Below are 13,679 nucleotides of genomic sequence, written 5' to 3'. Positions count from 1 at the left end.
TCTTCTTTTCACCTTCATCTCCTCAAAGACAGCCTCCTTCCATTTTGGAACACTTAGAGCTTCCTGTGTATTCTTAGGGACATCCACACTAGATAATTGTGAAATAAATGCATTCTTATTACACACTTTGTCCAGTGTTACTTTCTGGTTCTTTTTATAAACAGGGAACATAAATGCAGAGCTTCCTTATAATCTCTATGTTTGATATCTCAGAGGAATGAATTTTTTTCAATTGATTCTTTTCAATTTTATATGTTTAATGACAAAAAAATGAGTGAAAATTTTAACCAACTCTAGAAAGGTATTTGAATTGAACACTGTACATAGTTTATGTTTATATCTACTTTGACAATTGTTGTGTGGTAGCTTGATTCCTTACAATCTCATGCTGTTCAATCAATGGCGGAGAACTCAATCTCTTTTGTATGACTAAATCCTCTACCAGATTTTGGATTTTTCGCTACCACCATCATCACCTCTTTTGTCATCATATTGTCTACCACCATATCATGGCTGCCAATGCTGCCATGATGTTATTTCTGCCACCCAACCCCTCCTTTGGCTACATGTTTTTCTGTCATTGACACCATTATTCTAACAATGAATACAGACTCAGCCATCTCAAATTGTGGCTCCCACTTTACTACTGCTTATTGACATTGAATCTTAATTTAATTTACTTATATCTGATATGAAACTAAAATTTTCTTCTGCAGATATTCTCATTATGGGCTGTGAGTCCTAGAAAATATGGGGGTTTGAGCTATTCAACGGATGATGTAGGTGTAGTTCTTGCAATCTCAGGTATACTATTATCTGGTTATCCATGCTTAAGGTATCAAAATTGGCCGGAAAGAATTTCATTCAGCATTCCTACCATGAGGCTTGGGAAGCACATTCATGGACTGAATTTCTTGCTTGTTCCTTATTTGCCTATGGAAATGCTGATGTTCATGCTCAAATAACTTCAATCAGATAGATTTTTAAGGGCTTCTTTTTTCCTCGTGAGAGAATATCTAGATGGGTTCTGATTCTAGATTGCTTAATTAAAGAAGAAAAAAAAAACTAAAAGAGGAAGAAGAGTGAGAGGGATGTGAGTTGTTTGTTGTTAGTTTGATGCTAAAATCATAAAGTATGATAGTGCTCTTGCTATATGAAAAAGGATACGTATGCACAATATTAGGATGAGATCAAGTGATGAATTCCAAAGTTTGAGATGTCATATTGAAAGAAGAATCGCAATAATAACTATGCTCAAAATAATACTCAAATCATCAATGATTAGAATGATAGGAACTGGATCAGTTTATAATCTTGGTTTTATAATTATGCCTCCTAGAAAGCGCCTACAACTTTGATTCTTGCTGCTTGCAGCATCATCCTGCCTTTCTTCTCAAGGTAATAGACCATGGTACCACAAAATGAATTGTGGAATTAATAAGAAGGTATAAGAATGGTAATAAAGAAGCTAAGCCTTTATTTGAATAAGGAACTCTATTATGCTTTGCATGTTCAGAAGCTTGACAATTAAATTGAAAGCCACTACATTTTAGCTACCAGAAAAGGAATCAACCTTTGTAATGGGAAAGCAAAACAGAAATGATTCCCTAATCTTTTACACCCTTTGTATTGGCTGATCAGCTGGAGAGATAAAGTCATGACTGAGATAGCAAAGCATCCATAATTAGGAGATTATTTGTCTCAAAAATGAAATAAGAAAGTAAACATATGCAAGAGAGGCAAAACATGTTTCTTGCTCTGACAGGTGTTTTCCTCTCTCTCTCTCTCTCACATCTCCACTGACTTTTTAAAACACTTGAAGGCAGTTCATCCTATTTGTTTTATAGTTGAGTCACCAAACTTAGTTTGTTATGGATGAGGAATTCTGTTTCCTATAAGAACTCAAAAAGAAGTTTTCTTTACAGGAATCTCTATACGAAGAAACATAACAATGATATAAAACTAAACCAACGTAGAAATTGAGACAATTCAAGCATTATGTACTCGTGGAACCCAATGTTGAATTTGGAAGAAAATGTGTCTCAAGTAAGTCTTGTAGAAGTATGCATTTGATGATGCTTATAGCAATGTGCGAGACGATACTCTAAAGCTATGTTTAGTTCCTCGAAAGTTTGAGGGAAAATGCAGAAAGAAAGAAAATAGAGAGAAAAAAATGAAAGGATAGAAAAAGTAAAAGAAATTGAGACAGAACAATGATATAAAACTAAACCAAAATAAAAATTGAGACAATTCAAGCATTATGTACTCGTGGAACCCAATGTTGAATTTGGAAGAAAATTTGTCTCAAGTAAGTCTTGTAGAAGTATGCATTTGATGATGCTTATAGCAATGTGCGAGACGATACTCTAAAGCTATGTTCGGTTCCTCGAAAGTTTGAGGGAAAATGCAGAAAGAAAGAAAATAGAGAGAAAAAAATGGGAGGATAAAAAAAATAAAAGAAAATCAAAATTAGATTTAATGTCAATAAATTATTTTCATATCCTACATGAAGCTCATTTGACTTATTTAAGTCTTTTATATAATGAAGTAATTCATAAATATATTAGTTTCTTACTAATTTTAAGTTTATTTGTTTTTATTTTGTATTTTTCATAGTAAAACCGAAGGTGAGAAAATTATTTTTCTTAATTTTTTTTTTCTTTCCTTAGTACTTTCTAGAAACCAAATATAGCTTAACCATTTCTTTTAAGATGTTGGCAATATCTTATAGTTGAATTGGTGCACCTAGAGAGACCTTTATTTTTTTTTTTTTGTGTGTTATTCAGTGTATTGTCTGATATGTATTCAAGACATTGAGTTGCTGGCATCTATTCAATTTTTAGGTTTTGGGGTTTTGGTATTCCAACTTTCTCTCTATCCATATTTGGAGAAGCTTCTTGGGCCCATCATCATCTGTCGCATTGCCGGTGTATGTTTCCCACACCTTGGAACATTCAATAAACTCTTTCTCTATTTTCAACTAATTAATATCTTCTTGCATATTCATTTATATTTTGTCTGCATACAATGCTATTCCCAATATGTAGGTTTTGTCTATACCTCTGTTGGCAATTTACCCTCTTATAGCCATGCTTTCTGGGTTCAGCCTCTCTTTGGCATTGAATTGTGCATCGGCAATGAAGAATGTATTATCTGTAAGTTGATCTACAACTTGAATATTCTCTTGTAGGTAGGCAAATCAAATGATCATTAGTAATGTCTCTCCTACTAGTAAAAAAATTTCAATGTGATTAGGTGTCCATTGGAACTGGCTTGATTATTCTGCAAAATAGAGCTGTGGTAATACTCTTTTCTGGGCTTCTCCAGGTTCATTTCTATCATTCCAATTTTCACTTGATTTTCAAAATGATAACTTGTCACTCATATTGCCCCAACAGGAGCAACACCAGAGAGGTGCTGCAAATGGCATCACTATGACTACAATGTCTCTTTTCAAAGCAGCAGGTCCTGCTGGAGGAGGTGTAATGTGAGTGTTCTCTTCATTTCATTAATTTTGCTGTTATATTTTCACTATGATGCCTGGAATCCATAAAAGCTCTTACTCAGGGTTATGAACTGTTCAAATCAAAATAATGAGTTCCAAAGGGTCTTGCACTGAAGTTTTTTTAGTCTTATTTCACTATTTATTTTGGAATATTAGAATACCAGCACATCATAGATTCCCAACGACTCAGAAATATCATTCCCATCTCCATCTTTGTGGGAAGGCAAAAATATGGAGTATAGTTTGGGAGCTAAACTTAAGGATCGCTATACTTTGTTCTTACTCCATATTAAAATGAAAACAAAATTTTGAGATCTTGCTTTGATCCTTGTTATGCTTAAAAGTTAGACCTTGTCCCTTGTCAAAGACCGAGAAGCATATGAATTTTGAATCGTCGGGGAAGTTGATTGTCAATATTGTAGATAATAAAAGTAATCCACAAAAATAAATAAATAAACAATAATATTTTACATGGTTTAATTATGTATTTACATCTAGAAGGAGGATGACAAAAACTCAGTCCTAGGTGCTGATGAAAGAGAGTTCCAAAAAAGCAGAGATAGAACTACTAATATGAGAAGATTCAATATAATCACCGATAAAATATAATCTTATTTATATCCATAATTTTAGGATCTATCATTAAATCCCATAATTTTATTCCTTTCTTCTTGTCAATACCCTCCAATGAGCTTGACTTGGACAAGGCCTTATGAAGTTTGGTTAAAAAGGGGCCTTAAGATTGTTATCCACGTCACTGAAAAATATATGAATAATAAGTATGTATAATAAATATACAAATAAAATGAAGTAGAAAATATGAACTTACGAATAAGGTTGATTAAGGCTAGAGTTTGACTTTATGTCCTTAAAACAAATTTGTTTCACTCAAGTGCTTATGGTTTATTGACAATTGTTTCCTAGGATACAATGATAATTTTCTTGTGATAGGAGCACTTCAAATAATAAGAAATAACAAATCACTTGGTGATTTGTACTCTTTTGTGTGCCAAATATTTGGTAGAAAAGATAAATAACTAGATTTGAAGTTAAAGAGGACTTGAATGACAATAAAGGAAAAAGAGTGGAGAAAATGAATGAAAAGGCCATAGGAGGTCCCTATTTATAAATTTGATGGTAACCTTTAGAAGAGAAGTGTCTTTAAAATACTAGATACATCCCTTGAAGGGTTGTGTCTTAAGACACCAAACACATCCTTTGGAAGAGGTTGTGTCTTTTAAATACAAGATACATACTTTAAAACAAGTTGTGTCCATAAGAAATAAAACGTCTTCCAAGGAAAAAAAATCCTAATTTTTATTCACCTATACGAATTATATAGCATTTATTTGATTTGCTTTCAATCCACTCCTAGGATATTGACTTTTGATGCCATTGAACCATCTAGGAAATTATGGACTTCTTAGGTTATGTTTGATTCTTGGAAAGTACTAAGGAAAGAAAAAATGCTAAGGAAAATGATTTTATCATATTTGGTTGTCTTAGGAAAAATTCCAAAGAAAATTAAATATAATTAAATTTAGTTAGAAACTTATACATTTTTAAATTATTTAATCTTTATATTGATGAGTTAAAATAAATAAAATAAGTTTAAAGTAACAAACAAAAATAATTTATCACTTTAATTCAATTTTTTATTTTTCTTCATTTTTTCTTTCCCTCTACTTTTACTCTTTATTTTCTTTCCCTTACATTTTCCTTCAAATTTTTTGAAAACCAAGCATAGTCTTACTCTTCTACACTAGTTGATTCCTTGTCATGTTTGCCCATCATTTCCTAACACAAAAGGTTTAGATATCGACATCTTTTTTATTGCTTTCCCTCCTTCCTTAACTTGTATCAAGAATCCTGTTGTTCTACTCATAGTGCAGGTTTGCATTGGGTTAGTGGCCTATGAAAGCTTTGATCCCAATGATTTAGTGTAGATAGGGAGTCATATTTAGCCACTTTCCCTAAATGTTGTCTCACTTGATTTCATCTTATCCAAATTATATTCCATTTATTTTATTAAATAACAATTGCTTTATTTAAAAGTTATTTTTCCTTCTACAAGATTGTACCATTTGGTTATTTTTAATGATGCTGGTATTTGTAGCTTTTCTTGGGCACAAGGGCGTCAGAGAGCTGCCTTCTTCCCAGGTATGATTTTGTTGCTTTTATAGGACCCTGATTCTTAGAAGCAAGAGTATATAGAACGACCTTGTTTTAGACGAGTGTCATGCCACCTTCAGGTCTAAGGAATAAGATAAATTTTTCAAACTTATAGTCATATAATAAAGTTAGAAATTTTAAGGGAAGTTATCCTTCCAATTTCACATCTTTAATATGAAGACAAAAAAACTACAAAATAAATATTAAAAATGATTCATTTATTTCCAATGATGTTGGATTAATGTGCAATTAAAAATTTATCTCATGACAAAAGTTTGAAAATATAATAAATAAGAACAAGCGGTTCCCAAATCTCACAAATACCCCAACAAATCAAATATTAGAGGACATCTTAGACGACCATCCTACTTCCTAATAGGGGTGTAATTTAAGTGGATTGATCATACCAAATTCAAATCTAACCCAATGTTTGAATAAGTTTAGGCAATCATTTTCAATACTTAAGGTTTGACTAGGGCTAACTTTTTTCAATACAAGCTCAATTTGGGTGAGACTCGGATTTGAATATCCCAAGCCTAACCTAAACCTGATTTAACATTTTTATAAATATTATCCTATAAAATAATATTCAATTGCTTTTCAGATTGTTTAGAAAAACATCAAATTGGAATTATATATATATATATATATATATATATATATATATATATAAGTTTTTAAAAATCATTATAAATAGATTTTGACTAATACAACTTGATCAATTTGATCAATCGAGTTTAATCCAACCAACTAGGACTCAATCTAAGCATACAAAGATGAAATTGGATTAGGGCCTCGATTTAGAAATTGGGTTGGGTTAGGTTTAGGTTGATTAATTTTTAATTTGAGTTGTATTCTAATTAACCATCAATTCGATCAACAAATCCAAATTACAGCCTTACTTCCCAATAAGTTGTAATAGTCAAATCCTTTAAAAAGAAAAACTCTAAATACAAGTTGATATATACTCCTCACATTCCTACCATTCGACATTGGAATATCAAAAAATTAAAAGTACTATGAAAAGGCTTAATAATATATGAAACTTGATTCATCAACATTTCTACTTCTTTTTTGAAAGACCATGAAAATGATAAAGCTATCTTCTTAAGTTCTAGGTTGGGTTCAAGATAATGGAAATCCTATATACTGTAGAACAATAATCATCATTTTGTAAATTATAGCTTTATCATTTTTCTTCTTCTTCTTTAGCATTCTTCTTCTTGTTTTGTTATAATTTACAAAATGATGATTCCTCTTTAAAGAACTCTTCTTCTTGACCGTTTGTTTAATAAATCACAAAATAATTGTTGATTTTTTTGTGTGAGGAATGGACTCCTTTGGTCATTCAATTCCTCTTTTTTCTTGATAATTTATGCAATAGGTTGTATTAATTTTTCTGAAGGTGGAAAGTTTGTCAATTGTCATGTGAATCAATTACCATATTTGGCATATCTTTTATTGGTTTGGCATTTGATGGCTTAGGCTAAACCAACGTCTTCTCTTAATGGTTATTTGCTACATAATAAAAAAAATAAAAAAAATAAAATCTCTTGTCAGTATTTAAATCTTTCCTCCCTCATTTGCTCTCTTAATCATGTTATGTTTGTAATATATAATTTCTCAAAACATAACCATTAAATCTTCGTAAAATAGTAAGTTTAGGGTTGATATTGAATGATCCAAGAAAATTAATAAATAAAGTCAAACAACTTAAAGGCTAATTATTGAAAACTTCTTACAATTCTTCATATGCAGGTGACCAGATGATTTTCTTCATACTGAATGTGGTTGAGGCAATTGCGGTGTTGATGACATTCAAACCCTTTTTAGTTCGAAGGAGTCAATAGAGGAAAATCAATCTTATTCAACACTAATAAGTTAAGGATCAATTCCAGCATAATTCTTTGGTAGCTTGGTATTTCTATTTATTCATTTTAATGAAGATGATGATAACATCTTGCACCCAAGGAACAATTGCAATATATTCAAACAACAACAATGTGCTATGTATCAAGTGCATGTTGTACACCAATGGTTATACTAGATGATTGTGAAAGGACTTCCAAGCATATGAAGGTTTTTACTACCCATCTACCTACTTATGGTTCATGTCATATTTGATTAGCAAGAAGCACTTAGAAAATAAAGTGCTTCTTTCGATGAGTTTCTTTATTAGATCAATGTGCATTAGGTCATGATGTATGTGTATTTGTGTGTTTGTTTGTCAGTGATTATAAAAAGCATTTTTAATCATTTTAACATTTGAAAGATAAAAATTTTCAAGTGTTAGAAAAACTAAAAACACTTCCTATAATCACTACCAAAGACACTCTTAATGAGGTGTGACATTTCACTTATATGAGAATAAGATAGTTCTTAAAGGTGGTTTGCATCACATAATTTCATTAGTATTCTAATTTGTTGAATGCGTTTAGGAGTATTTTTACTCGAAGTGTTTTTAGTGGAAGTGTTTTCTTTAAAAGTGTTTTTAGGAGAATTATGTATCAAGTGTTTTTCCATATAAAACACAACAATTGATTTTTCAAATTTTTATAAGCGTTACCTAAATTTTACCAAACATCTTCTATTTATAAATAAATAAATAAATAAATAAATCTCATTTTAGACTAAAAATGCTTCTTAAAATCACTTTCAAACGGACTCTTGAAATGAATTTGATAGTGATTCTAGGGTTGTTTCTAGCATTTTTAATGCTTAAAAACTAAAAATTTTCAAGTGTTACAAAGGTTAGAAACACTCTCTAAAATTATTGTCAAACACACTCTCTAAAATTATATATATATCCTTTTAGCTTTTTAATTTTTAATGTTTTTTTTAAGTTTTTAAAAGATAAATTTATTGAAAAAAATAACTAAGATATGAAGTTCTAATATTATGTTAATAAAGTTTCTTATATAGATAGACTAATGCAAAGTATTTTGACTCACAATAAGAAAATTGTCAAAACAATTTTTTAGTGAAACTTTAGAAATTAAATTTCAAATAAAATATTAATATAAAATTTTATCTAAAAATGGTTAAAAGTGATATTTAATTTTTTTTATTGACTTTCAAACTTATCTAATTTTTTACTTGAAAGGTAATAGAACATGTTTACAAAAAAAATTAGTTATTCATTTTTTAAATAAATGAGTATAAATATATTAAAAGAATTAAAGATAATTTTAGTAGAAAAAATTGATAAATATGATTATAATTTTAAATATAGATTCATTTGGATAAAATTTCACAAAAAAAAAAAAAAAATAGTGGAAAGAAAGAACATTGCTAAAACTATAAAAACAAAATATGCAATTACAAATTTTTTATGATGAAATTTAAAAATAAAATTCAAAACAATTCTTGAGTGAGAGAAGTTGAGTGCGGAAAAATCTTTGAGTGAAAAAAATGGGAAAGTTTTTCAAAATCACTTGAAATCCTTAACAAAAAGTAGTCTTGTACACCCTTGTACAATTAGTAAATTTGTCTTATATAGTTAGTGTAATACCCTTATACAATAACTCAAATTTCATACATCATCTCATAAATATTTGACAATAAGTCGGTTAACCATGTTTGTATTGGTTTTGTTTTAAAAAAGAAGAAAAATTGTTGTATAATTTCGTTTTACAATCATCATAAGTGAGGTACCTATTCAAATGACCATATACAAGTTAGATAAAGTACATGAGATGAATGTATGCTTAACCAATGTGGGTAAGGAATGTCATCTATCCTCGGTTAGGGGAAATAAACAAATAAGTTTTTCAGAATCACTTAAAATCCTTCACAAATAATAGCCTTGTACACCCTTGTACAGTTAGTATATTTATCATGTATACTTAGTGTAAATACCTTGTACAGTAACTCAAATTCCATAAGAAATATGAATATATGAATGCAAAATGTAATTAAAAATAAGACAAAGAAATTACTTAAAAACTATTATTTAAGCCAAGTTTATTTATTTATTTCCTTTTATTTTTGGAAATAAAGAAAAAAGAATAAAAAATGTATTTAACCATAAGAAATATGAATATAAAATCAGTTAAAAAATACCAAAATTATTTATTTATTTCATTTTATTTTTGGAATTAAAGAAAAAATAATAAAAAATTTATTTAACCATAAAAAATATTAATATAAGATATGTTAAAAAATAGAAACAACCCCAAATTTATTTAATTATTTCATTTTATTTATTTAAATTAGAAAGTAATTTATTTTAATATATCAAAATGAGCACAATTAATCTATTACTTTGTTAATTATGGCTATATTCAAATTTTCTATTAGACAAAAAATAAATAAAGAAAATAAAATTAAAAATAGTAATAAATATATATAATTTAGTTATTTAATTATTTTTCATGTAATAGATAGTCACACAAAAAACACATAACTGACCAATTCCTTTGTTTAATTGTAAACATACTATATATTTTTTTTTATTAAAAGAAATAATGGAAAAAAAATTGGATAATCAATGAATAAAATTTAATTCTTTTTATTATTTTCATATAAAAAGTAGTACTAAACAAGGTTTTCAATTTTTATTTTTAAACATAGTTTTCATTTTTTAATTAAATGTTTTTTCAAAAAGAAAATATAAAAAATATAAATCATATTACCATTTTTTTAGAAAGTATTTTTTAAAATAGTTTTTGAACATAATTTTTCTTTATTTATAATTTAAAATAGAAAATAATGCTGATTTTCGATTATTTATAAAAAAAAAAATTGAAAACAATGAAAAATCCAAATTGTTAAAATAGAATTATTATGGCTGCGTGAATAGTGGTGTGAAAATTGTTAAAATCCAAATTTTAAAAAAGTTTATATGAAAGGTCATTGAGTATTTTAGTCCATCATGATTTTATATTCTTAAAAGGTAATATATAAAAATTTGAAGGGTATATTGGTCTCTTAACATCTTATATCCTTTCTATTAATTATGTAAGTTATATGGACCAAATGTTAATTTTTGGACCCAACTGGGCCCAAAACGCAATTGTCCCTTTTTTATTATTATTTTTATTGGCCTAGATTCTCTGTTGTTTCCCTTGAATCTTTCATTTTTGTTTTTAAAGATTGTTTTTGGTGAAAATGGAACATACCAATTGATGGACGTTCATTCTCCATTATTACCATACACACGTACATGAAATATGTATATATATGAATTCATTCAAACATGCCTTCATATTCATTTTTAAAATATTTAAACTTTATAAATAAAAATATTTTATATTGTGTTATTCAATACATAGAAATAATATACATGGTACATATTTACATACATGAATATATATATATATATATATATATATATATAGATATATATATATATATATATATATATATATTAAATAATACATATATTAATATTATTTTATAATATATTTTTATTTTTTCTTTTTTAATCACAAATTTAATTTTATAGCAAAAGTTTTTATTTTGAAAAATAAGTAATATAAAAAATATAATTGATAAATAAATAAATAAATAAATTAAGATACATAAGATATGCATATTTTATATCTTAGCATAAGATTAACATATCCTATATAGAATGAATATAAAAAAGAAGGTGAAATATATCATATACTATTTTATCTTATCCTATGTTTAATTGAATATGTGATAAATGATAGGATAACTTATTTTATTCCATTACCAACCAAATATAAAATAAGATATAATATTTCTTCTCTTATCGTATCACATGCTATATCCAATCAATCAAACATGACTTTAGGGTATGTTTGATTTATGTAAAATACTTAGGAAATAAAAAATAATACTATAGAAAATGATTTTCTCATATTTGGTGGTCCTATAAAAAATATTAAAGAAAGTAAAATATAATTAAAATTAGTTAAAAACTTATACATTTTAAAATTTTCTAATCTTTATATTGATGAGTTAAAATAAATAAAATGAGCTTAAAGTAACAAATAAAAATAATTTATTGAACTTTATTTTTTTTAGTTTTTCATTTTTTCTTTCTTTCTATTTTTCTTTTATATTTTCTTTCCTTTGCATTTTCCCTCAAATTTTTTGAGAACAAATATAACCTTAGAGTTTCTACAAGAAAAAGATATAGAAGGTAAAAACCCTAAAATAGAATAGAAATACAAAAGACTACCAAAAGCTCCTCTTAACGAGATGAAAATGCTATTTATATCATCAATGAGCTAGTAATCTTGAGAACAAATCATGAGCTAGGAATCTCGAGAACAAATCATATGGACAGTTGAGTTGAAGCAAATTAGGGAGTATCTTCAAAGATTGAAGTTGGCTAGCGAAATTTAGTGGTCCATCTAGCCAAATGCATTGCTAGAAGTTAGATATAAGGAGCAATTCTACCAAACCGGATTCCTCAATCTACCAAGCTAGATTTTAGCTCTATCTACTTATTACCCTTAGTTAAGATAATATGGTTAAGACTTATTCCAGATTTTGATGGAAATTGGAATTTATCTTAATTCATAACAAAGACTATCTCCTAAAAACATCATTTATCATTACATTTAAAGATTTAGTCATTGTTCTTGAAGCTTGTTCTTCCTTCATTAAGGAAAACTCCATAGACTTTAGCTTGAGTGAATAGCCTATAAGCACACATCTAGCACTTTTTGCATCAAATTTTCATAAGTTTCCAACATCTTTTTGTTAAGTTGTGCAAAGTCTAATTTTTATTTGAAAGGTAATTTAAGTATTCTACACTTATATTAGTTTGATCTCAAGAAGTGCTCTAAATTTTATCTCAAAGTTAAGAGTATGTGTTGTTACCAAATTTTGAGTTCTAAATTCCCATGTGAACTTGATCGCATTTTATTCGAACCTCCTCCATTATGGTTGTTTGCCCCCTATCTCACTTCATAATATTCATTACTAGTATTCAAGTTGCTTATCACACCCTTGCTTGGACTCTTCATGGTTCACAAGTCTCGGATCTCTCAATTAGGCATGTTTAACCCCTTCTACTTCCTTGGTTGATAATGACTTCTGCACTTATCACTTTTTTTTCATCCCTTAAATCTAAAATTAGGCTCAAAATAGTAGTTAGATCCATAATTAGGGTCAAAATAGTAGTTAGATTCATAATTAGGGTCTTAACATCAATTTGAGTTAAGTTGGATGATTTGAGCTTTTTATATTGCATAAATAATATTATATATATATATATATATATATATATATATATGCTATGGAAGCACATATTTTGGCTCCAATCATCTTTCCTTCATAGTTTCCCTCAAATTTTTCAGGAACCAAACATAGTATAAGTAACATAGAATAGTTGAAAAGTAGGAACTGCTAAGTAAACAAAAGTTTAAACTTCCTTAAACTTTGGAAACTTCTTTTTATGTTAAATTCAATTATTAAATTTATTCATTTAATCAAATCCAAAACTATATATTTATCTTGATCTACTTCACTTCCTTGAGTTTTCAATATTGCTCTAAAAACTAATAAGTCCTTTTAGAAGTAGTTTGGATCAAGGGCTTTTGGAATAAAATTACTACCTTAATCTAGCTAGTTGTACCAGTACAATAACATTAATCTTCCAAAACTTCCATTATGCATATATGAAATCTGGCTTCCAAAGTAGAAGTTGAGCTAATATTTTGAACTTGCCAAAGATCAAGTAGATACATCAAAATAAAAAATCTTTAAAAATATTTCAAATAACAGGGGCTTGCTTTGATTTGCTTAACTCTCTTCTCATTCAATCACCAAACATAATTATTAGTTGTTACCTAATCAGATACTTATAGAATTAGAAAAAAGTTAATCAAACAACGAGTGGTAAATATCTTGTAGTTAGTGCCGATTACCGATATTTAGTTGATGGTTTCTTTTTGAAATTTTCTTCTAGCAAATATTCAGTTAGAAAGAACATGAAAGATAGGTTTCATGATTTTAGATTTCAATTAAGACTATACATAATGTAACTAATTAAATGAAGATGATAAAGTCATGTTCACAAACA

The 13,679-nt window shown here is 27.9% G+C and overlaps 1 protein-coding gene across 2 annotated transcripts in view; it reads left to right on the top strand.

The window, feature by feature from the left end:
• The window catches only part of LOC100266046 (protein ZINC INDUCED FACILITATOR-LIKE 1), a 34,050-nt gene extending 26,159 nt beyond the window's left edge, over positions 1-7,891 (top strand). For both annotated transcript variants that reach the window (XM_059741571.1, XM_059741572.1), the window contains 7 exons: positions 717-804; positions 2,844-2,929; positions 3,048-3,155; positions 3,256-3,300; positions 3,399-3,487; positions 5,622-5,665; positions 7,436-7,891. In XM_059741571.1, coding sequence (XP_059597554.1) covers positions 717-804; positions 2,844-2,929; positions 3,048-3,155; positions 3,256-3,300; positions 3,399-3,487; positions 5,622-5,665; positions 7,436-7,527 — 552 coding nt within the window. In that variant the 3' untranslated portion in view covers positions 7,528-7,891. The remainder of the gene's footprint in view (positions 1-716; positions 805-2,843; positions 2,930-3,047; positions 3,156-3,255; positions 3,301-3,398; positions 3,488-5,621; positions 5,666-7,435) is intronic.
• The last annotated feature ends 5,788 nt before the right edge of the window (positions 7,892-13,679 follow it).

Source organism: Vitis vinifera, chromosome 13 (genome assembly GCF_030704535.1).
Source record: "Vitis vinifera cultivar Pinot Noir 40024 chromosome 13, ASM3070453v1".
Classification (NCBI taxonomy): domain Eukaryota; kingdom Viridiplantae; phylum Streptophyta; class Magnoliopsida; order Vitales; family Vitaceae; genus Vitis; species Vitis vinifera.
The sequence above is the reverse complement of the archived record's forward strand: the minus strand, read 5'-3'. Positions and strand labels throughout refer to the sequence as shown.